The sequence below is a fragment of the Salvelinus sp. IW2-2015 genome, linkage group LG11 (genome assembly GCF_002910315.2).
Source record: "Salvelinus sp. IW2-2015 linkage group LG11, ASM291031v2, whole genome shotgun sequence".
Classification (NCBI taxonomy): domain Eukaryota; kingdom Metazoa; phylum Chordata; class Actinopteri; order Salmoniformes; family Salmonidae; genus Salvelinus; species Salvelinus sp. IW2-2015.
The window spans coordinates 12,421,254-12,444,544 of NC_036851.1; the positions used below are offsets into that span (position 1 = coordinate 12,421,254).

At 41.5% G+C, this 23,291-nt stretch overlaps 1 protein-coding gene across 3 annotated transcripts in view; it reads right to left on the bottom strand.

The window, feature by feature from the left end:
• Positions 1–5,839: 5,839 nt before the first annotated feature.
• Positions 5,840–23,291, bottom strand: part of cntn4 (contactin 4) — a 178,035-nt gene continuing 160,583 nt past the window's right edge. For 2 of the 3 annotated variants that reach the window (XM_023996147.1, XM_023996148.2), the window contains exons 13-23: positions 17,800–17,975; positions 16,166–16,286; positions 15,251–15,409; positions 14,440–14,589; positions 14,161–14,231; positions 10,121–10,355; positions 9,721–9,836; positions 8,615–8,801; positions 8,408–8,520; positions 8,144–8,312; positions 5,840–7,787 (exon numbers count right to left, since the gene is read on the bottom strand). In XM_023996147.1, coding sequence (XP_023851915.1) covers positions 7,696–7,787; positions 8,144–8,312; positions 8,408–8,520; positions 8,615–8,801; positions 9,721–9,836; positions 10,121–10,355; positions 14,161–14,231; positions 14,440–14,589; positions 15,251–15,409; positions 16,166–16,286; positions 17,800–17,975 — 1,589 coding nt within the window. In that variant the 3' untranslated portion in view covers positions 5,840–7,695. The remainder of the gene's footprint in view (positions 7,788–8,143; positions 8,313–8,407; positions 8,521–8,614; positions 8,802–9,720; positions 9,837–10,120; positions 10,356–14,160; positions 14,232–14,439; positions 14,590–15,250; positions 15,410–16,165; positions 16,287–17,799; positions 17,976–23,291) is intronic. The other variant, XM_023996149.1, reaches the window with a different exon arrangement.

Consider the following 23,291-nt stretch of genomic DNA (forward strand, 5'->3'; position numbering starts at 1 on the left):
GGGAAATCTTAACGCTACGGCATACAATGACATTCTTGACGATTCTGTGCTTCCAACTTTGTGGCAACAGTTTGGGGAAGGCCTTTTCCTGTTTCAGTGTGACATTGTCCCTGTGCACAAAGTGAGGTCCATACAGAAATGGTTTGTTGAGATCGTTGGGGCAGAACTTGACTGGCCTGCACAGAGCCCTGACCTCAACCCTGTTGAACACTTTTGGGATGAATTGTAATGCCGAATGTAAGCCAGGCCTAATCACCCAACATCAGTGCCCGACCTCACTAATGCTCTTGTGGCTGAAGGACGCAAATTCCCGCAGCAATGTTCCAACATCTAATGGAAAGCCTTCCCAGAAGAGTGAAGGCTGTTATAGCAGCAAAGGGGGGGGACCAACTCCATATTAATGCCCATGATTTTGGAATGAGATGTTCGACGAGCAGGTGTCCATATACTTTTGGTCATTGAGTGTATATCAGGACAGTAATAGGCAGATAGCTATGATAAGAAAGTTATAAACAACTTGACATCCATAGCCAAAATGTTTGTAACTTAAATGATCAAGTCGTAAAAACGAGTCACATTTTCTTCATTACCCTCTACTTTAAACTGTCGTGTAGAAATAATCATTGATGATTGAAACAAAGTTGTTACCATTGAAAAAGCCTAGCACAGCTGTCCTGCCTGCTGCCATCTTGACACCCAAGTAGGGCTGTCATGAAATTTTTGTGAGCCGGTGATTGTCAAGCAAACAACTGCCAGTCTCACTGTAATTGACTGTTAATTAACATAAACACATGTAGCATCTCCTGGCTAACACACATAGCCTACAAGCCACTGATGCTGACCTCTGGAACATCTACATTTTAAAAAGTCTAATAAATCCATTTAATTAAGCCTACACCATCACAATAAATCCATGATTTCTTTTAGACAGGTCTAAAGAAACATGATATGAAGAAAATGTGGTCTATTTCAGAAGAACAGAATAGTATACTCTGAGTTGTCCTAATGTTAGGCCCTAATCTGGCTAGACCATATTGCTGTGGGCTACATTAGTTCATTTAGCAGTAAAGATTCGCTTAGAATACCTTGGCATTATTTTATACTATTTTATAATAGAATATAATATAAAGGATATTTGCTCCAAACGAGGGATGCGGCTATTCTGTGTTGAGCGGTTAACAAAGAAACAGGTCCACCTATGCTATATGCTTAATTTAGAGTTATTTATGCAACTTTACTAGTGATTAAAACGTTGAGCTATATATAATTTTTTTATACATTCCAAGGCTGCATGACGCAGCACCTCTCACTCACATGGCTCTCTCAGATATCTCAATTCTTATTAGCCAATGCCCGTCACGTGATCGGGTCCTTCTCACAGGCAATCTCAGGGGTCCTTCTCACAGGATACAAGTGAAGACAGACACATTGGGGCATGCGTTCTTATCGAATTCTGAGGCGCATATTGAAGATGTTGGAAGAACTGTCCACATTTACTTTTCGTCAGCCTACAAGATGAGGAGGCCTAACAAACAGCAAAAGCACTAGCCTACGTCAATCTACTATCCCCCACAGTACAAAGTTGACCTATTCTATTGTTCTTCTGTCTCGAGAAATAAATATTCCAAATAGTCTGGGACAGTTGTGGGATGGGATAGACCCCACAGTTTAAAATCAATGAGGCTGATGCAACATGTCAGAACATTTAACTTAAAATGTTGGAAAACTATTAATCAAATCAAATTGTATTTGTCACATGCGCTGAATACAACAGGTGTAGACCTTACAATGAAAAGCTTATTTACAAGCCCTTACAACTTCTTAGGGATAGGGGGCAGTATTTTCACGTCCGGATGAAAAGCGTGCCCAAAGTTAACTGCCTGCTACTCAGGCCCAGAAGCTAGGATATGCATATTATTAGTAGATTTGGATAGAAAACACTCTGAAGTTTCAAGAACTGTTTGAATAATGTCTATGTCTATAACAGAACTGTTTTGGCAGGCGAAACCCTGAGCACAATCCATCCAGGGAAAATTATTTTTGAGGTCAATCTGTTTTCCATTAGTTTTCTATGGTAAGCCCTTTTTAATAGGAATCTACTTGCAGTTCCTATGGCTTCCACTAGATGTCAACAGTCTTTAGAAATTGGTTGATGTTTTTCTTTTGAGAAATGAAGAAGTAGCCCTGTTCTTTCCATGTGTCCCTCCAGGTGGACTCAAGTATTTTGGTGCGCGCGACCTGGAACGCACTTCACTTTGTTTTCGTCTGGTATTGAACACAGTTTATCCCGTCTTAAATTTTATCGATTATTTACGTTTTAGGATACCTAAAGTTGGATTAGGAAAGTTGTTTGAAATGTTTGGACCAAGTTTACAGGTAAGTTATTAGATACTTTGTAGTCATGTTGGGCGAGTTGGAACAGGTGTATTTTCTGAATCAAACGCGCCAAATAAATGTACATTTTGGGGATATAAAGAAGGAATTTATTGAACAAAAGGACCATTTGTGATGTTTCTGGGACATTTTGGAGTGCCAACAGAAGAAGAAGCAATTTCACTGGATGTTGTCAAATTGAGCAGGAAGGGATCACAAAGAAGTTTTTAACCAACAATGCAGTTCAAGAAATAGAGTTAAGAAAATATTTACTAAGTAAACTAAAGTTTAAAAAATGTAGTCAAATTAAAAAGTAACACAAGAAAATTACATAACAATAATGAGGCTACATAAAGGGGAGGCTGGTTAGTTGAGGTAATTTGCAAAGTGACAGTGCATAAATAATAAACAGCGAGTAGCAGCAGTGTTCCTGTGATATTCTCCACCCCCTCCAGGTGTTGCTTATTTTCTCCAGTGTATTTATCCCTGTGTTTCTTGTCTCTCTGTGCCAGTTCGTCTTGTATGTTTAGTCAAGTCAACCAGCGTGTTTTTCCCGTACTCCTTTTTGATATTCTCCTTTTTCTAGTCCTCCCGGTTTTGACCCTTGCCTGTTTCTGGACTCTGTACCCGCCTGCCTGACCATTCTGCCTTCCTTGACCACGAGCCTGTCTGCCACTCTGTACCTCCTGGACTCTGATCTGGTTTTGACCTTTTTGCCTGTCCACGACCATTCTCTTGCCTACCCCTTTGGATTATTAAACATTATATGACTCCAACCATCTGCCTCCTGTGTCTGCATCTGGGTCTGCCTTGTGCCTTGATAATATACTGTAGGTCCTGGATGGCAGGAAGCTCGACCCCATTGATGTACTGGGCCGTACGTACTACCCTCTGTAGCGCCTTATGGTCAGATGCCGAGCAGTTGCCATACCAGGCGGTGATGCAACCGGTCAGGATGCTCTCGATGGTGCAGCTGTATAACTTTTTGAGGATCTGGGGATCCATGCAAAATCTTTTCAGTCTCCTGAGGGGGAAAAGGTGTTGTCATGTCCTCTTCACAACTGTCTTGGTGTGTTTGGACCATGATAGTTTGTTGGTGATGTGGACACCAAGGCACATGAAACTCTCGACCCGCTCCACTTCAGCCCTGTCGATGTTAATGGAGGCCTGTTCAGGCCTCCTTTTCCTATAGTCCACGATCAGCTCCTTTGTCTTGCTCACATTGAGGGAGAGGTTGTTGTCCTGGCACCACAATGCCAGGTCTCTGACCTCATCCCTATAGGCTGTCTCTTTTCATTGTCGATGATCAGTCCTACCACTGTTGTCGTCAGCAAACTTAATGATGGTGTTGGAGTCGTGCTTGGCCACGCAGTCATGGGTTAAGAGGGAATACAGGAGGGGACTAACCACGCACCCCTGAGGGGCCCCAGTGTTGAGGATCAGCTTGACAGATGTGTTGTTGCCTACTCTTACCACCTGGGGGCGGCCCGTCAGGAAGTCCAGGATCCAGTTGCAGAGGGAATTGTTTAGTCCCAGGATCCTTAGCCTATTAATGAGCTTTGTTGGTACTATGGTGTTGAATGCTGAGCTGTAGTCAGTTAACAGCATTCTTGCATAGGTGTTCCTTTTGTCCAGCTAAGTAAGGGCAATGTGGCGTGCTTTAGATTGCGGCATCTGTGGATCTGTTGGGGTGGTATGCGAATTGGAGTAGATCTAGGGTTTCTGGTATGATGGTGTTGATGTGAGCCATGACCAGCTTTTCAAAGCACATCATGGCTACCGACGTGAGTGCTACGGGACGGTAATCCTTTAGGCAGGTTACCTTTGCTTTCTTGGGCACATGGACTATGGTGGTCGGAAACATCTAGGTATTACAGACTCGGTCAGGGAGAGGTTGAAAATGACAGTGAAGACACTTGCCAGTTAGTCCACGCATGCTTTGAGTACACGTCCTGGTAATCCATCAGGCCCCGCGGGTTTGTGAATGTTGACCTGTTCAAAGGTCTTGCTCACATTGGCTACGGAGAGCGTGATCACACAGTCATCCGGAGCAGCTGGTGCTCTCATGCATGCTTCAGTGTTGCTTCCCTCAAAGCAAGAATAGAAGGCATTTAGCTTGTCTGGTAGGCTCGTGTCACGGGCAGCTCATGGCTGAGTTTCCCTTTGTAGTCCGTAATAGTTTTCAAGCCCTGCCATATCCAATGAGCATCAGAGCCGGTGTGGTAGGATTCAACCTTTGTACTGTATTGACGCTTTGGCTGTTTGATTGTTCGTCTGAGGGCATAGCGGGATTTCTTATTAGCAACCAGATTAGTGTCCCGCTCCTTGAAAGCGGAAGCTATAGCCTTTAGCTCGGTGCGGATGTTGCATGTAAATCCATGGCTTCTGGTTGGGATATGTACGTACGGTCACTGTTTGATGAAGCTGGTGACTTATTGATGAAGCAGGTGACTGAGGTGGTATACTCCTCAATGCCATTGGATGAATCCCGGAACATATTCCAGTCTGTGTTAGCAAAACAGTCCTTTAGTCTGGTAGGCTACTAATGACCATCAGCAGCATCAGAGCTTGGAGAAACGTAGTTACCATGACTAAACAGTCACGTGGAATTTGATTGTGGTCATGACTCTTGATAGCTGGTGTGGCTGTAATATGGTCACCATAACAGCCCTATGCCCGTGTTGTGTAACAAAACTCTGAGGGTATTACTACACAAAGGGTAGTGTTGTAGGACTACTGTTCCACCCCTATCTTCCAATATTTCATGGATTGAACAGTTGAATATTACAACTTTTTAAGGATGTATCAAACCATGTTATTTTTGATTCACCATAAAGGCTTTCCAAACCATTAAAAAAAAAATATTATTCATAAATGCTTTCCTAACCATAAATAATACACAAGATCAGAGTATTTTAAAATCTACTAATTGGTACTGAAAAGGAGACAAATATGCATAGCTTTCTTTCATTTCATATTTACATGGCTTTCTTTCATTGATCCCAAAAACTGTTCTGTCCATATATTCTAGTGAGTTTGTCAAGAAAAGCATAATTATTGTACCGTACTGTACCAGTATCACATGTTAAATTTAAAGGGATTGCTTTAGATAAATGTACTGAAAATTGTATTGAGTGAAAACTCCACAAGAAAATCTGTTGGCCAGCAAGTAGGAGGGTTTTCAGTGGTTGAATTACATTTATTCAGCGTGCGCAAGGGAACCACGCCTGTAAAGCCTGTTATGCACCTGCATAAGGTAAGCCTGAATCCAACTACTGAGAAGGAAAGGCGTGTGTAGGAAAGGCATACATTTCTTAAGTCTGAATCTGGTCCCATACACACTTGCTCCCTGAACATGAATTTTAGCTTGCAGCACCGCCTACTGGATGTAAAATGAATTTCAAGATAATTAATTCTGATTACAAGTAATAAGCATTAAGAAATAAGTCCATTGAATTTCACTCACTTAATATAAATCAATAAACTTTATTCATTAACACAGTATAAACAACCAACAACAGCGAAAAACAGAACTTCACATGGAGTAAATGGATGGTAGTACCGGAAAATCCCAAAGTGTGTAGGCCTACAGGAGAACCTGTTTGAGACAGAAGCACAGACATAAAAGTGGTTTGACTTGTATGGGTACAGATACACAAACCTGCTATCTCTTTGCATGGTCTCAAGCCATTCAGTCAGTTAGCAAATGGACAGAAAAGAAGGGCAAATACAGTCATGCTGAACGACATTTAGCTACTGTATGAAACATTTGTGTTATTACATAAAAACCAGGTTAATCAGCTCTTTAGAAAGGTTTTTATTTGATATAAATGATCTGAAGTGTAGAAAAAAGTATATTACACATTTCTCGATGCATGATTCTGAGTCAGACCCATTAGTCTGCCTAAACTTCCCCTCGAAAGTACTACAAACTACCTGCACTTTTTACTTTTTCACTGGATTACAAGCTACATATGTATGGGACTGTATTGTACTGTACTGTACTGTACTGTACCAGTATCACATGGCATCAGAAGACTATGGGAAAGGAAAACTTGTCAGCAGCATTTATCTTTTAGTAGGGAAGCAGTCAGTGGACCTACTAAAATGTCCCAGGCTTTCCACCTTACCTTTAAACCATGCTGAACAGCACTACACTGTTGAAACACACTTCTCCTTCATAAAGAGCTTTTCCAGGTCAGGTCACATGGTCAGAAAACCCCCTGGCCCTAACTATAATATATGACAAGGACAAGGAGATTTTCCCGACCACATAACCTGACCAGGAAAAAACTCCTGGCCCTAAGAATGACTGTAGGATTATACACGGGATGGTAATAACCTGTCTATTAATGCAGAGTGTAGCTACACATCATACAGCAGCTGCATAACAACATACATCTATGTTTATAATAGTTGTTGATAGATAAGTTAAGGCTCTTTAAGGACCTGAGGATTTCGAAGATATGATGAGGCACACACAAGGCAAAGAATAGAATAGCTTTAGAGTTGACACACGGCTAATGTAACTGAGAGGATGAGTAGAATGATGAGCGGATGAGACAGACAGCCAGCGCAATTAAATGGCCAAGGCAGAGCAACCTATGGAAGATGGGACTCCAAACCAGCAAGGGACAATAAAGTCCCTCTCGTCCTATAACATAGTTTGTCACATTTCTATCAAGTCTCATTTTTCATCAGGCGTCAGTGCAATGTTTTATGGAGTATTAAAAAAATAGTTATAAAGCAATATACTCAACATATCTGTCTAGATGGTGGTAAAAATTCATACATTTCTAAGAAGACTGAAATATGGTCTTTGTTTGACATGAAACCACAGTAACAGGTTGTATTCACTGCAGACGACAAAAGCGCTCTTTCCAACAAACTGAAAACTTATCAAATTCTAAAACTGTCAGATCTGTATGTAAGTACGCACCATGCACTGAACTCACCTCAACCTTGCCTTTTATAAAAAGCCCAGACCAATTATGAATTGGTTTCAAAAGAAATCTATAAAAGCTAGACATGTCATACAAAAGATGCATATAAGACATTTTTCTTTTTTTTAATGAAAGCTGCTTTGGTAACAACAGAGTCAAGACATCGGTCGATTTCCTGTTCTCGCCGGTGGACGGGGTGCTGAAGCGAGGCCCTTTCTCTCCCTCTCATCTCAGTGGCTTGGTTTTCCAATGTTGCTCATCCTCCTGCCTCTAAAATCTAAATGAATGGATCTAGTTACACCAGACTGGGTGGTTGGTGTTCCTGTTCCGTTGTCAAGTTGCCACCACATCAGATGCAATGTTCGCTGGTAGCGGTTTGTCATAACGATGTCCGCGCTGTGAAAGACAGTGCTATTGTACTGAGGGCTGATAAAGTAGAGACCTTGGTCGCCGAGCCAATTGCATTGGGACCTGAAAAACATGAAAAGGAATGGGCTTTGATAGTCTGTCTGTTTATACGGAAAATGACAAGCAGCCTGGTTGGCAATTCGTTGTTGAAGCCTTTTGTGCTATTAAATGCTTTGATGATCAAACCTTGGGCATATTTACACGCAATTCTGAATATATAAAGTAATTTAGTCCGGGATTAAATCCTGGCACTATTCATTTTTATAGATAATCCTTACTTTATCTGTTCCTTTTGAAGACATGACTAGGGCCAGAAAAACTCCAGTCCGTAGTCAAGACAATAAAGCAGTACTGGCAATAGCTATAGCAACGCCATTGAGATCAATGAAGTATGAGGAAGCAGTCCACTAGAGACTGACCTGGTATTCTGGGGATTGTGATCTGTCTGCTACTGCTCCCCTCTCCTCCCTCCCCAAATGGTTTGATCTGGATGAAGTACTCCTCGTCCATAGGCAGGGAGAGCTCCACCGACGTTGTGTTGGTTTCCATGACACTAGGACGGCTATGTCGGTTATGCTTGTAGAGCACCTAGGGATGGACCACACAGGTAGAAGGTCACCCGGGAGAAACCATGACAACGGCCACTATTTCTAACTAAATCCATGTAGTCAGTGCTTCCTTACTTTGTAGCCAGTGACCTCTGACTCGTTCTCCAGGGCTTTGACCTGCTCCCAGTTCAGGATTATCTTGGAATTCAATGTGTTCCACATGACTTTCGCCGGGGGCTGGCTGGGCGCTGAGGGACACAAATACATGAGGATGAGGATCACATGATCTCCAATAAGTCAATTGAAACAACCGCTCGAACCAAAAGCAGGGTAGATGCTTACGGGGTTTCTTGGTGGTGACATTGACAGTAACACTAGGAAGCCCAGCCCCGGCCGTGTTGTATGCTCTCACTGTGACGTAGTAGGTGTTGCTTCCTCTCACCCCTCGGATAATGGCTGATGTCTGGTTGCCTACCGTTCTCTGCACACTGGCTGCCTCCTCCTTCTCTCTCTTCTCCCAGTACCTCAACTGAGACCAGATAGAAAGAGGATAACCAGGGACATTAATGCAGACACTAATTTGTGAGAACATTGTAAAAACCTGTTTTTTGATAGACACTGTCCACGAACTGTAAACTGGAACTGCAGTGAATTGGTATAAAAACAGCATTTCATTGTATGGTGTCACCTCATATATTCTCGTCTTTCCATGGATAAGGTGCCTTGGTTCTGGTTACTTAGCTCTCGAAGTGAGGGAGTGTTTAAATGGCGTGGTCAAAGAGAAATCACAATGTGTAAAATGTCCCAGCTGTCAAGTTGAATGATAACAGATTTTCTTTGTCACCCGAGTGTCCAGGCTGAAATAGCTGGCACGGTTGACAGCACAAATATAATTTGTCTTCCCTCATAGGAACCGTTTGCTCAGGCCCCACTTCCCTGTTTACTTTATGGTCAACAATTCATAATTCCAGTACTTTATGCATCCCATGGATGAAAATATATATTTTTTCCAATATTGAATGTCAATAGTGAGCTGACTAAGGATTGGAATCAACTAACTGAGCTCAAAGCCACACTTTTAGCCTACAGTACAGTGTGGATTATAGGCTAAACATTCTGTCCCCTGGTGCATTGCATCACTAGACTGTTAGACTAATCAGTGTAGTTAGTAACAGCACTTAGCACAGCAACAAGAGAAACACAACTCAACAGACAGGGGACCTGGCTGGACCATTACACATAACAACCTATTACATCTGAGATGCCCAATGTGCATGAGCTAGCAACACTCATCAATAATAGAACGGAACAAGATCGTACAGCATTAGTTGCTACACACATGCACATGCTCACGACTACACACACAGATACACACATGCCTTTACTCATGCAAGTAAACACTTTGACACACAAATAGGTAGAGGGAAACAGGAAAAAACTTGACTAACCTCATAGCCTAGGACTCTTCTCTTGCTGGTGTTCCAAGGCAGGGCTTTCCATGAAACCTCAATCTCAGATGCAGACAGACTCTTGGCTCGGATCCTGGTGGGCGCTCTGCCAGGCTCTGGGTGAAATGTAAAAATCATTTGAATGAGTTTAAAAGTAATGGCAGGCTTTGATGACTCTTAAAGTGGGTCCATCTCTTTCATCAGAAGTACAGAGAGAACCAGAACCAGCAGCAGTGGGAACCAACCATCTGCAGATAGGAGAGCATGGGCAGCAAGATCACTGTATTGACCGGGAATAAACTATCCAGAGACGCCTCTCCATTGGCTTTTAAACGCTATGTGTGAACTGAGGCCCGGGAAGCACTGCCGCTCCTCTGACATGACTTAATTTTTTACCAACCTTCCTCTGCAGAGTAGATGGTGATGACGGGTCCGAAAGGGCCTTCCCCTTCGTTGTTGTACACTCCAACCTTCACTTGGAAGGGGGAGAAGGGCTGGATGCTCTCGTTCTTGAAGACATATTTGGAGGCTTCTGATGAGGGCACTGCGGCCTGCATCCAGCCAGTGGCACCGTACGGTCTGAAGGCCACCACATAGCCAAACCCTCCCCCGTTCTGCAGCTCCTCAGGAACAGGCTAGAAGAAAACATACACATACACATTCACGCACGCACACACATACACACACATATTGAAACTGGTGCACAAGTAGTGAACACCCACCTCCATCAATAATAAAGCGCCCTCAGCATGATAGCGCCACCTAGCTATTGTTAAGACTGAAAGCACATCATATTTCATATATTTATGGGGACTGACTTTTATTGTGCAAGTCAACACTCCCCAAAGATGCATGGTTATATAAAGGGCATTCTATTTTATAATAGTTGGGAACAGTGGAGGCTTCTCAGAGGAGGAAGGGGAGGACCATCCTCCTCAGTGAATTTCATAAACATGTAAATAGTGAAACATTAAAAAAGTTATCCTCTTTAAATAAAACTATACTAAATATATTCATATGTCACCAAATAAATGATTAAAACACTCTGTTTGGCAATGAAGGTCTACAGTAGCCTCAGCAGCACTCTGTAGGTTAGCACCATGGTGTAGCCGGAGAACAGCTAGTTTCCGTCCTCCTCTGGGTACATTGACTTCAATACAATACCTAGGAGGCTTGTGGTTCTCACCCCCTTCCATAGACTTACACAGTAATTATGACAACTTCCAGACGACGTCCGCCAACCTATCAGAGCTCTTGCAGCATGAACTGACATGTTGTCCACCCAATCAAACAATCAGAGTAATGAATCTAGCACTGAAAGCTACAGCTAGCTAGCACTGCATAAAACGCGGTGAGTAGTTGACTCAAAGAGAGCGAAAGACAGTAATTGAACAGTTTTGAACAAATTCATTTCTTCAAAAATAAAGGAGAAGCAAGCGAGAGAAAGAGAGAGCTATATTTTGTTGTATTTCTTTTCACTTTCACTTACTTAGCTAGAGAACGCAGCTAGCTAGTTTAGCCTACTCAAACACCCGGCTCAAACAGAGAGGCCTGCTATGCTAGCTAGTTGGCTATGGCTATGGCTATCCAACACTGGAACTCTTCCAAGTCAAGGTAAGCTTTTGTTTGTATTCATTTATTGCCACCGGGGCCCACCGGTGTAACTGCTAAACTGCTTGCTGCTGACTGTACACTGTACTGCATGTTCTAGTTAGTTCTAGTAGCTATGCTGACTATGATGTTTATATGGTGACATTGATGTAGGCGTGTATAGCAGTTAGCGGTTATGATATGAAGGTTTGGCTAGGAAAGTTTTTTTCACCTGGTCACAGAATGCTGATGTGTTGTACACTGAAGTCCACAAGCGAAGGGAAAAGGTGAGAGGAGGAGAGCGCGTAGATACGAGAAGGAATACTATGATCAAAGGGATCATTCATGCTGTTTGTATGTGGCTGCTATGAAAGTGAACTGTGTTTGAGTGTGATTAGGGTTGTATTCACTCCACCGATTCTGTTGAAAACCATTTCTTAAACAGAAGCAATTGGAATGAATCAGGGATAAACAGACTTGAATTTTTCCAATAGAAACTCTTGTTTGCAACTGTTGGACTAATGATTACACCCTATATCAGCTAGATGCAGGCAAGATTTCTCAAATTTTCTCTTGACCTACATTGCAGACTTTCATTCATAGGCTAGGTTGTAGCTAGCAACCTCATGATGGGGTATAGGGAAAATGTTGTTATCATGTAGTAGCCTAAACCTATCGATGTTACATTGAGTTGGGTGAATGGAATATGAATGACAGTCATCCAATATACTGTAATAGAAATAAGAAAATGAATCGTCCTCCCTCATCTTAAATGGCACCGACCGCCACTGCTTTGGAAAAGTATGTAGACAGACAGCTTACATTTTCACATCATTGTGTAGCTACACATTGAAATAATTTAGTCCATTGTACTTCTAGTCTGAAGTAACTTCAATCAAGGCTGTATTGAAACTTTGTTAAGGCGAAGTTAGACTGTAATTGAACTCATTAACATTCACTAGTCAATCAGCAAAACATTCACAGCAGTGGATGATTTTCAAGCAGGGCTAATCACATATTTTCTCAATCGCGTACAAGCAATTTTTGAATCTGTGTTGAAACGTATCTATAGCAGAACAGCAATGATCAAATGCTCAAATACATTTACAGAACTTCCAATCATTTTCTTGCCTTAGTACCTGACTTGCATATCTTAGCCCACCTTTTGCAAAACATGAAATATAATTGTAATCAGTGAATACACAATCAGTAAATACTACTGCACAAAATTCTAAATCACCCCATCAGTGTTATACCATGTACATTACAATATAGGGAAAGATCTAGGCCAGGGAAGGCAACTTTGATGGGGGTGGGGGCCACTAAAAAATGGAACTTGTCATGATGGGCCGCAGTGGCTCGTGGGTCTGCCTCCCTCGTTACATCCGAGAGGCACATTTTTTTTCTATAATTCTGCACATTTTGCCATGGGGAGTAGAGAAAATGTTGCCATTTTAAAGCAAGTTTGCTGCAATTCTATACATTTTGCCATGGGGTGGAGAGAAGATTTTGCCATTTTATAACTAATTTCATGCAATTCTGCACAGTTTGCCATGGGGTACAGAGACAAATGTGCAGTTTTACAGCTAATTTACTGCAATTCTAAACATTTTGCCATAGGGTGGAGGCAAATGTTTGCAGTTTTTAATATGATGACTGATGATCAATGGCCCCCACCCATGGTCGGTAATTCAAACATGCTTACTACAAGTTTAGATAGCTGGCCTCTAGACTAATCTACCAATCTAACATGGGCTAATTTGTTGACTGCTGATGCACACCAACTGTTTTAATTGCACCTTGTGTAGTATTCTATTATTCTAACTCTCAACAATAAGTTGAGCCCTGACTGAGATATTTTTCTACAATATTGTGGACATGCAGAGATCCAGAGAATTAAGTTGGGTTACTTCTAAGTAACTTTGGGTCCCTCTTAAGTCATCTCCACCATTGTATTCCATTGTATTCACCTTTCCTTGTTTCTATTGTGGATTGTGTTTCTGTGCACCGATGGAAAGAGAACAAAACTATGAGCAAACCAGTCTATGTATTGAATACATGGAATTGTATTGTGATGATACCGATGAACGCTACCGGCAATCAATGTATTTTTTTTTTAACCAGGAATAACATTTGATTTGATGTGTATGAAATTGTTTGATGAAATATGCATACATGGAGAGTAATTGCCCATAATTCTGCACTTTTGGATAGTTGTACTTCCAATTTTGATCATCATTATCTAGTGACTGCAAAGAAAATGTATTGATCTCCTGGGATTTTTAAAAGACCAACTAACTTTCTGTTTTGTCTGCTTGACTTCAAGACATAAGTATGGCTGCATTAATGTTTTTGCAGGCATTCATGTTCTTTTGATGAACGTATTTACAATTTTGACAGTGTCATTTAGTTTTGATGAATGTATTTATGTTTTGAGAAGGCAACTCCATTTTTGAAAAAGCATTTACTGTTTTGCAAAAGGCCACAGAGTTCTGTGTCTTTGAACTTTGTTTTGAAAATCTGCAACATTGTTTAAAAAAAAAAACGCTTGTACGGGATTGAGAAGAACTGTAAGACTGAAAAAGATAGGAAAGCGCAATCTTTGAAAAAGTTGCCTGTGACTGTGTGAAGAATCATTCTGTTTAATTAGCTTATTAAAACCTCAAAGGCATTTTTCTCTCTCCCAGGGAGACAGCAGCAGTTATTGCCTCTCTGTTCTTAAAAATGAAATGCCATACAATAAGCCTGTCTGCTGTTATTAATGAAACAACGGCCTGACTCCTTAGAGAATAATGACTTCTGGCTTCCCCTCCATGGGTGAGGGAGTATTGGAGTGAGCGGCTTGCTTACCTCCCAAGTGATCACTAATTCTGAGCGACTGCCTCCACCTCCGCTTACATTAGCTGGTGTGACCTTCGGAGCTGGGGGAACAGAGGGTAATCGTAATCCTGCTCAACTCAGTCGACCCCAGCCATCAAAGATAACACGATAACAACACATTCGGATGAGATTCTTTGACATTGAAATAGCTTTTTCCCACCATACCAGACAAACTAATAGCAAGAAGCTGCACATAAGAAAAACTAAAAACATGCAGAATTGAAGAGATTCAATGAATACCGTACATACATGTTTCCTTAGTCCTTGCTTGTTTGGATGGTTTGCTTGGCTCCCCGGTCCCAATGGCGTTGCTTGCCAGGACTCTGAACTCATATTCCACCCAGGGGCTCAGGTCTATTACTGTAGCTGTCAGGCGGCGGCCCCCCACCATCTCAGGAACTGGCACAAAACAAAACAGCCCCCTCCCCTCAGAATGAAGCAGGTAGCAGGAGAGTGTCCTCTAGGCTGACAGGCCCACTGAGCACACTCCACAGGTGCAGGGGGCTAATTACACAGAAGGACACATGGTGTACTCACTCACACACGCACAAGACAAAACCTTAAGGGTAGACCTCACTCAGTGTCCCTGTTTGGTCAGGTTTGGTAAGGTTGTCCCTGTTTGGTCAGAAAAACTCTGGGCACTAGTGATGTTGCCTTGTACAGTGACACACATTTAAAGATGCAGTATCAATATATATATATGAAATATGTATTTATTCCCCAAACTAACAGGCTCCTCCCCAAAATAATTGGAACAGTACCAAACATGCATAACTACAGCCTGCTCTAGAACCGCCATCCAAACTTTCGTATGGGGCTCTTTTCTATGCTTTCAAACAGCACCATTCACTGTAAGTCAGACCTCTGGAAATGGATCCACATTTCAACAACACCTACTGTCAAGTAAATCTGCAGTGAACCCTGTCACTGAACAATCGAGAGCCATTTGGAATTGAAGTAAAATCACTCATAGGCCCATACTCTCATACGGAGAAGAGAAAATGGAGATCAGACCCCTATATAACGCTTTGATGAGGCAATAGCTGGTTGAAGTGCCTACCTGTGGTCACAGCCTGCCAGCCCAGGGAGAATGGTGTCCTGGCCTGGATGGTGTATGTTGTAACTGGACTGTGATTATCAGGCCCGGGCCTCCAGGAGAGAGAGGCTGTGGTGTCACTGATTTCTTCTACATGGATGCTGGTGGGCGGGCCTGGGGGACCTGCAGATATGGTGCACAACCAGGCAGGAAGGGAGATAGAGAGGGAGAGACAGCGAGAGAGAGAGAGAGAGAGAGAAAGGGAGAGCGAAAGAGAGAGAAGTATAAAAAAGGCAGAGCAGAGCAGTGGTGTCCTTATCACTGTCTGCCTTCAGCACTAGGAGTACAGCTGGTGAAATCAGTTTGGTGTGAAACCTCAGGGAGCTTTTCTGTCTAATTAGATTAAAAGAGAGAGAAATACGTCTCTATCTGACCATCTTTTCAACTGATCTCACAGAGTACAATGCCTTCACATCTTAATTAGAGGCATGTCCAGGATGATGGAGAATAAACACAGACTACTAACTAGCATCCATCTCATTCAGTCTTAAAGACACAGATGGGACCCCTTCAAATCTGCACAGCTAACTTAAATAATGCTTTGTTGTTGCCATGGATAACCAATCAAGTGAGTGGGTGGGATTGTTCCCTATCAAATTGCATTTTCTATTACCATTATTTTTCAATGACCTTTCAAGGACATGAGAATGACTTTCCAACATAGGATCAGTTCTGTGGAGTTTACAAGGTTTTCAAGATCGACAAATGCCTACTACAAAGGTAACCCATATTGAATTTGTGAAAGTGTTAACATTGCATGATACTTTATCATACTAAATAAGCATGTATTACATTATTATTAAATAACAATACATGGTAGTCAAAATAAAGGTATCTTTCATGAAAAATTGCTTGTCCTGTATAGACAGAGAGAAGTACCTCTGACCACCAGGTCTGCTGCGATGGAGATGCTGTCCACCTTGGTCTGCACTGCACAGGTGTACTTCCCTGCATGTCTCAGCTGGATGTTCCGAATCATGATGTCCCCAGCGGAATGCTGCTAACATGCAACACAAACAAGAACATGCACGCACACACACGCACGGACGGACACGCGCAGACACACACACGCACGGACGGACGGACACGCGCAGACACACACACGCGCACGGACGGACGGACACGCGCAGACACACACACGCACGGACGGATGGACACGCGCAAACACACACACGCGCACGGACGGATGGACACGCGCAGACACACACACACACGCACGGACGGACGGACACGTGCAGACACACATGCGCGCACGCACACACACACATACACAAGCACAACGATTAATATACTGTAGTAACATTTTACCAACGTGTAATTAAAATAAATTAAATATGATGACTTGAGCAGAAATAATAATATGTGAGCAGAAATAGTATATTTAAAAAAAAAACTATTCAGGGTCTTTGTATGCCTATTATTGTATTATAATTCTAGGATTTTAACTGTGATCTGTTTCCATGTTTTAAAAGGGTTATCGGCATACCTGTACATGTGAGACGGGCATAGCACTTACGTTTAATTATAATTATTACACAAATGTATTCATACACATGCTGATTTTAGCTGTGGAAGAGTGGCCTCATTATTTCAATGATCAAGCAAAGCTTAAAGGTAAAGTTCTCAAGTTATTTCCATTCCATTTCTAATTGCAGTTCCCACTTTCACACCATCATTTAATCAGCCCAGTACTGAGTGGAATCAGGACCAGTCATAAATTGGATGTGGCAAAAGCTAAATTGGATGTGGCAAAAACAGCTTACAAATGTATGTAACTCCAGGTGGTGTCATTTATCATGTAAAAGGAAAACGATTACGATTAAAATAATGAAAAACATGACAACCTGACCAGAGAGTGTAATGTACATGCCCCTACTAATCACTTCTGAAACAATGATTATCATCACTCTTCTTCAGACAGGGGAGATGAAAAAGTAGCTTTTAAGTGTTTTGTAGTTAACGTAAAGTGTAAATGAAAGAGGAAACCTATGCAAAACGGGGCATATGATCTGAGCTTTGAGCTTGGTAGGTTTTAGGGAAGGATGGGGAATATGTAAATGTGATTTTAAAATAAACTATGTGCAGCACATTTTCACCACACATAAACACACATGCTCCAAACGTTCTCTGCACTGCGGATACCCTACTTAATATGACCTCACTTATACCAAAGGAAGGGAACCACGGTATCGACGTTGCAATGTATCACCAGCTTCACCCCTTGACCTTTCTCAATGTAATTTCTGAAGGGGTTGAAAAATCAATGTCTCTTTAATGACATATTTTCATGAGAGAGCAGTGGCATAAATAAAATATAAGCAATCTGCAACACGGTGTAGTAAAGATGTGTGTTTCTTCCTATTCGTTATGCATTGCAGTGCTCCTGACAAGCATGGTGTAAAAGCGAGGTAATACGGCACCATTTCTCAGACATGACACTTTGATTATAAATGGCCGGCTTGATGGCCCCGGGAGGGAATCGGGAGGGAATATTTGGAGGCTTATGCACTTACACCGCCCACTTTTTCAAAGTATCCGCCGTGGTTGCCAAAGTGGATCAGCTGCTCGTTGAAGAACCAGGTGAACTTGAGCTCTAGAGACGGGTCATGAGTCACCTGACACGGCAGCACGATGCTCTCTCCTACAGTCACGTCCAGGGTGGACGGTGGCGTGGTTATAATGGTCGGCTCTGGAAAACAGCACACATGCACTACTGTTAGTGTGAATGAAACCGCTACAAAACACATACTAAAAGCAACCATTACATTATGCAGTGTTAAGGGAAATCCCAAGCTTAAAATACTGTAAAAGGTTATTCCAATTGTTGTGCAAAATTCTAATATCTTCCATGTTTTTCAAATGCAGAATTCAACGAATAAATGGACACGTGGAAGTAAAAACACACTAACCCAGAACAAAAACCAGTGTGATTACCAGAGTTAATGAGATTCAGCCAGCCAGAGGGTACACTGAGGGAACTGCGAAGGCTTGTCTACCTGTACCTAGAGAATGTGCTCCAACTGTCACTGTCAGCTCAGCCTTCAGTCGGTAGGTACTGTAATTCCCACATCTGCAGTCTGCAGACCCCCAGACTTCTGCAGCCACTCAAAGAAAATAAACACGTGCAGGGCTTCCCTCACTACACATTCTCTATTCAAGTCTCTGCATGCATGTGGTGTGTTGCTGTTGTTTCACTGAGGAATTAGATAGACAGTGTTCCTCGTCTCCAGTGTGAGTGTGAGCAGAGACAAGAAAGATAGCTACAGGAGCACGAGAGCGGAATGATGAGAGGAATAAGGAGCCCCTTTGTTCTGATGCTGTACGGTGCTTGTCTCCCTCTTGGGGGTGCTGTGAGTACTCGGTTGAAATATCCACTCTGAGCGCCAACTAAATTAACCATGGCAAATGATCCCTGGACAGGCAGCCATAGATTCCTGTAAAAAGTGCCGGCAGTGCAGTCTTCATCCAGAGCGAATTCGATACCTGCATTGCAGTGTTGGGGTCAATTCTGAATTGAGTTGCGACTTGGTCTTTAATTCCAATTCAATTCTTGAATTTGAATTGAATTTGGATTGGCCACACCCCATAGGAAGCAGAATTTGAATTGAATTTGAATTAAAGGAAGTCAAATTGAATTAAATGAAAATAATTTAAATTCAGATAGATCATTTACTCCATTCAGTACCAGTCAAACGTTTGGACACACCTACTCATTCAAGGGTTTTTCTTTATTTTGACTATTTTCTACATTGTAGAATAATAGTGAAGACATCAAAACTATGAAATAACACATATGGAATCATGTAGTAACCAAAAAATTGTTAAACAAATCTAAATATATTTTCTATTTGAGATTCTTCAAAGTAGCCACCCTTTGCCTTGATGACAGCTTTGCACAATCTTGGCATTCTCTCAACCAGCTTCATGAGGTAGTCACCTAACAGGTGTGCCTTGTTAAAAGTGAATTTATGGAATTTCTTTCTTTCTTAATGCGTTTGAGCCAATCGGTTGTGTTGTGACAAGGTAGGGTGGGTATTCAGAAGATAGCCCTATTTGGAAAAAGACCAAGTCCATATTATGGCAAGAACAGCTCAAATAAGCAAAGAGAAATGATAGTCCATCATTACTTTAAGACATGAAGGTCAGTCAATGTGGAAAATGTCAAGAACTTTGAAAGTTTCTTCAAGTGCAGTCGCAAAAACCATCAAGCGCTATGATGAAACAGGCTCTCATGAGGACCGCCATAGGAAAGGAAGACCCATAGTTACCTCTGCTGCGGAGGATAAGATAATTAGAGTTACCAGCCTCAGAAATTGCAGCCCAAATAAATGCTTCACAGAGTTCAAGTAACAGACACATCTCAACATCAACTGTGTTAATGAAGAGACTGCAAAAAAAACTCTACTAAAGGACACCAATAATAAGAAGAGACTTGCTTGGGCCAAGAAACACAAGCAATGGACATTAGACTGGTGGAAATCTGTCCTTTGGTCTGATGAGTCCAAATTTGAGATTTTTGGTTCCAACCACCATGTCTTTGTGAGACGCAGAGTAGGTGAACGGATTATCTCTGCATGTATGGTTCCCACCATGAAGCATGGAGGATGTGTGATGGTGTGGGGGTGCTGTGCTGGTGACAGTGTCAGTGATTTATATAGAATTCACTTAAACAGCATGGCTACCACAGCATCCTGCAGCAATACACCATCCCATCTGGTTTGCACTTAGTGGGACTATCATTTGTTTTTCAACAGGTCAATGACCCAACACACCTCCAGGCTGTGTAAGGGCTATTTAACCAAGAAGGAGAGTGATGGAGTGTTTCATCAGATGACCTGGCCTCCACAATCACCCGACCTCAACCCAATTGAGATGGTTTGGGATGAGTTGGACCACAGAGTGAAGGAAGAGCAGCCAACAAGTGCTCAGCATATGTGGGATCTTCTTCACGACTGTTGGAAAAGCATTCCAGGTGAAGCTGGTTGAAAGAATGCCAAGAGTGTGCAAAGCTGTCACCAATGCAAAGGGTGGCTACTTGAAGAATGTCAAATAGAAAATACATTTAGATTTGTTTAACACGTTTTTGGTTACTACATGATTCCATATGTGTTATTCATAGTCTTGATGTCTTCACTATTATTCTACAATGTAGAAAATAGTAAAAATAAAGAAAAACCCTTGAATGAGTAGGTGTGTCAGAACTTTTGACGGGTACTGTACATCACTATGAATGTTTATTTTGACATACTATATGGTTGCCAATACCTTGTTTAATCTTCTTGAAGCATGTCATTTTTGAAACTTGTCCTCCTAAAAATAGTTTTAAATAATTACAGTTGTGTGGAAGCATTCTAAGATTATTTTGTAGGATAATAATTCATAATTCACTTACATGTTATTAAATATAAAAAAATTCATATCCCAGAATGCATTAGATCAAACACTCCAGAATGGAAGGATGAAGCAGAATGGAACAACCTAACATCTCATGACGAAAATACAAACAAAATACTGTTTGACATCTTCGAGTTATAATCAAACTGATATTTAAAATGGAATCTGTATTCAGTAAGAGGTGGCATATGCTTTTGGCAAAATATTTTTCACAGGAATGTGATACATACTGTATCTTTCATGTCTCAGTGGAATTTATTTAAATTGGTTTGAATTGAATTCTACTTCCTTTAATTCAAATTCAATTCAATTTCTGCATCCTGTTCTTGTGGCCAATTAAAATTAAAATTTCAATTAATAGGTTGAATTGAATTAAATTCAGGAATTCCGAATTTACCGCAACCTTACTGCATGTTATGCCCCGTACTCAGAATGTAATTTATCTCGTCTCTTTTTGATATCAGAGTAGACCGCTATCAGCTGATGGGTTTTGTTCAGTAGCGATAAAATCACTAGGGAAGCCAAGCCAGGAAAAAAAGCCATATTACAACCCATGTGTTGTGATAATTGCATTGTTTGCTTTATAACCATTTAGTTCATATGCCTTGACACCGTTATATATAGGTCTACGACCGAGACAATAAGAAGACACAGTGGCCGAATAAATCCAACCACACCTTTGTGTTTCATCACAAAACCGGAAAGCAACATCTGTCCGGTGGAGTCCACAAAGCATATTGCATGTAACAATAAGTTATATGACCTACAGCATGGTCAATCAAGTTAAGGTTTTTGACATTTTTGGACTACTAAACAACTATTGATTTAGAACACCAAAGAGTTACCACAAGTCGCAAAGAAAACAGGAGCTGCCTCCACTATTCCAGAAACATTTCAGCTTCAACATTTCAACATCATCAATCACCTCCGCTTAGTCTAATAAAGTGACAACTCCAAGATTCTAAAAACAATTTAGTCCAATCAAGGTAAGCTAAATATCATGTGGCTGTCCATGATACTGATTTCTGTGCGTGTTTTGGTTTTACTATCCGTGTGGGGATCAGATGTCCTCATAAGGATAGTAAAACAAGGAAAATTAAGAGAAGTGCAGCCATTTGGCCGGTCCCCACAAGGAAAAAGTATATTTTAAGCTTAGGGGTTAGGTTTAGGATTAGGGTTAGGAGTTAGGGTGTGGGGTTAAGGTTAGGGTTAGGTTAATGGTTAGGGGTTTGGGAAAATAGGATTTTGAATGGGAATCAATTGTTTGGTCCCCACAAGGATAGTAAAACAAACGTGTGTGTGTGCGTAAGTAGAAAAAGTAGAGAAATGCTTGTAGAGAAATGCCAATGCCATCCTCCTCTCTTTCATGTTGCCGAAATAACCTATGACTCTGTCATACTATACACACTCTTAGTTTTTGTTGTACTAGGCTAGCTACCTGGCTAAAATGCATGCTTGCTAGCCTAACTTATTTTCATGGGCAACTATTAACCAGCTAACATTAGCCTACAACATCTAGCTACATATTGAACTTCCATCCTCTCAGGTCAGAGGCACAATGTATGAACTTAGGGTTGGATCAGATCGCCATTATAATCATTGGCCAGTACGGAGAGTTAAGTAAAACCACAATTCCAAATCTCTATCTCCATCCATGGCTAATTTATGAAAGTGACAATTTTATCTAGCTAACTAGACAACGGAAGACAACTACATAACGAGATGCAACAATTCAAGTTTTTTTCTGTCAATGACGTTTGGCTTTTGATATGATTGGTGTGAAGCCAAATCCAAACTGGCTTCCCTTGACACGTTTTTGTTGTTGTTGGTGTGCCTGGATCATTCACAATTGAGCTCACTCAGTTTAGCTCAAAGCTCATTGCTTATTATTCTATGATATTTTTATCAAGGGAGAATGCTCACTTGGTTCCATTATATTCAGTGATATGTGTGGCAACAATATCATACTCTTTTTGACCAGACAGCGTCAGATAGATGGGCTACACATACAGAGACAGAGGGGCGATGTTTCACTCGCTCGGACGCTTTCTCCAGTGAGATACATTCAGCCTCTTGCAAATTGAATGGAAATTATGAAACACAGAGAGACAAAAGATACATTATTTTATGTTTTTTTCTTGGTCAATGTTTTTGTGGGAAGCCTGGCTTCCCTTGGCATCCATGAACACACGCCACTGATTTGGTTAAACATACAATGAGAAGGTGTCATAAAGGCTCAGCACTATTCCAGGGAAGATAAAATGGGGAGCTATATAGTGACACGGTCAGACACAATGGGACACATGAGCGCAACTATTCAAGTGTCTGGGTCTGGGTTTCTATTTGCAGAGAGAACACGTTTATTAAATGTCCATCAATGCCAATAGGGTTGAAAGGGAGAAAAAGCTACACCTCCTCTTTCCCCTGACAGATCGCTTGTGAGAACATGGCAATAGGAGCCTTGGGTTTGACTGTCTAATTCTTGACAAAATGGCAATTGTTACAGTTTGCCGATCAGATTTTTTTTGTTTTACTCCTCTCAGTGTGGTTATCTTTATAACATAATTGTCACAAATGTACACACCTAATGACATGTGAATGTCAAGACAGA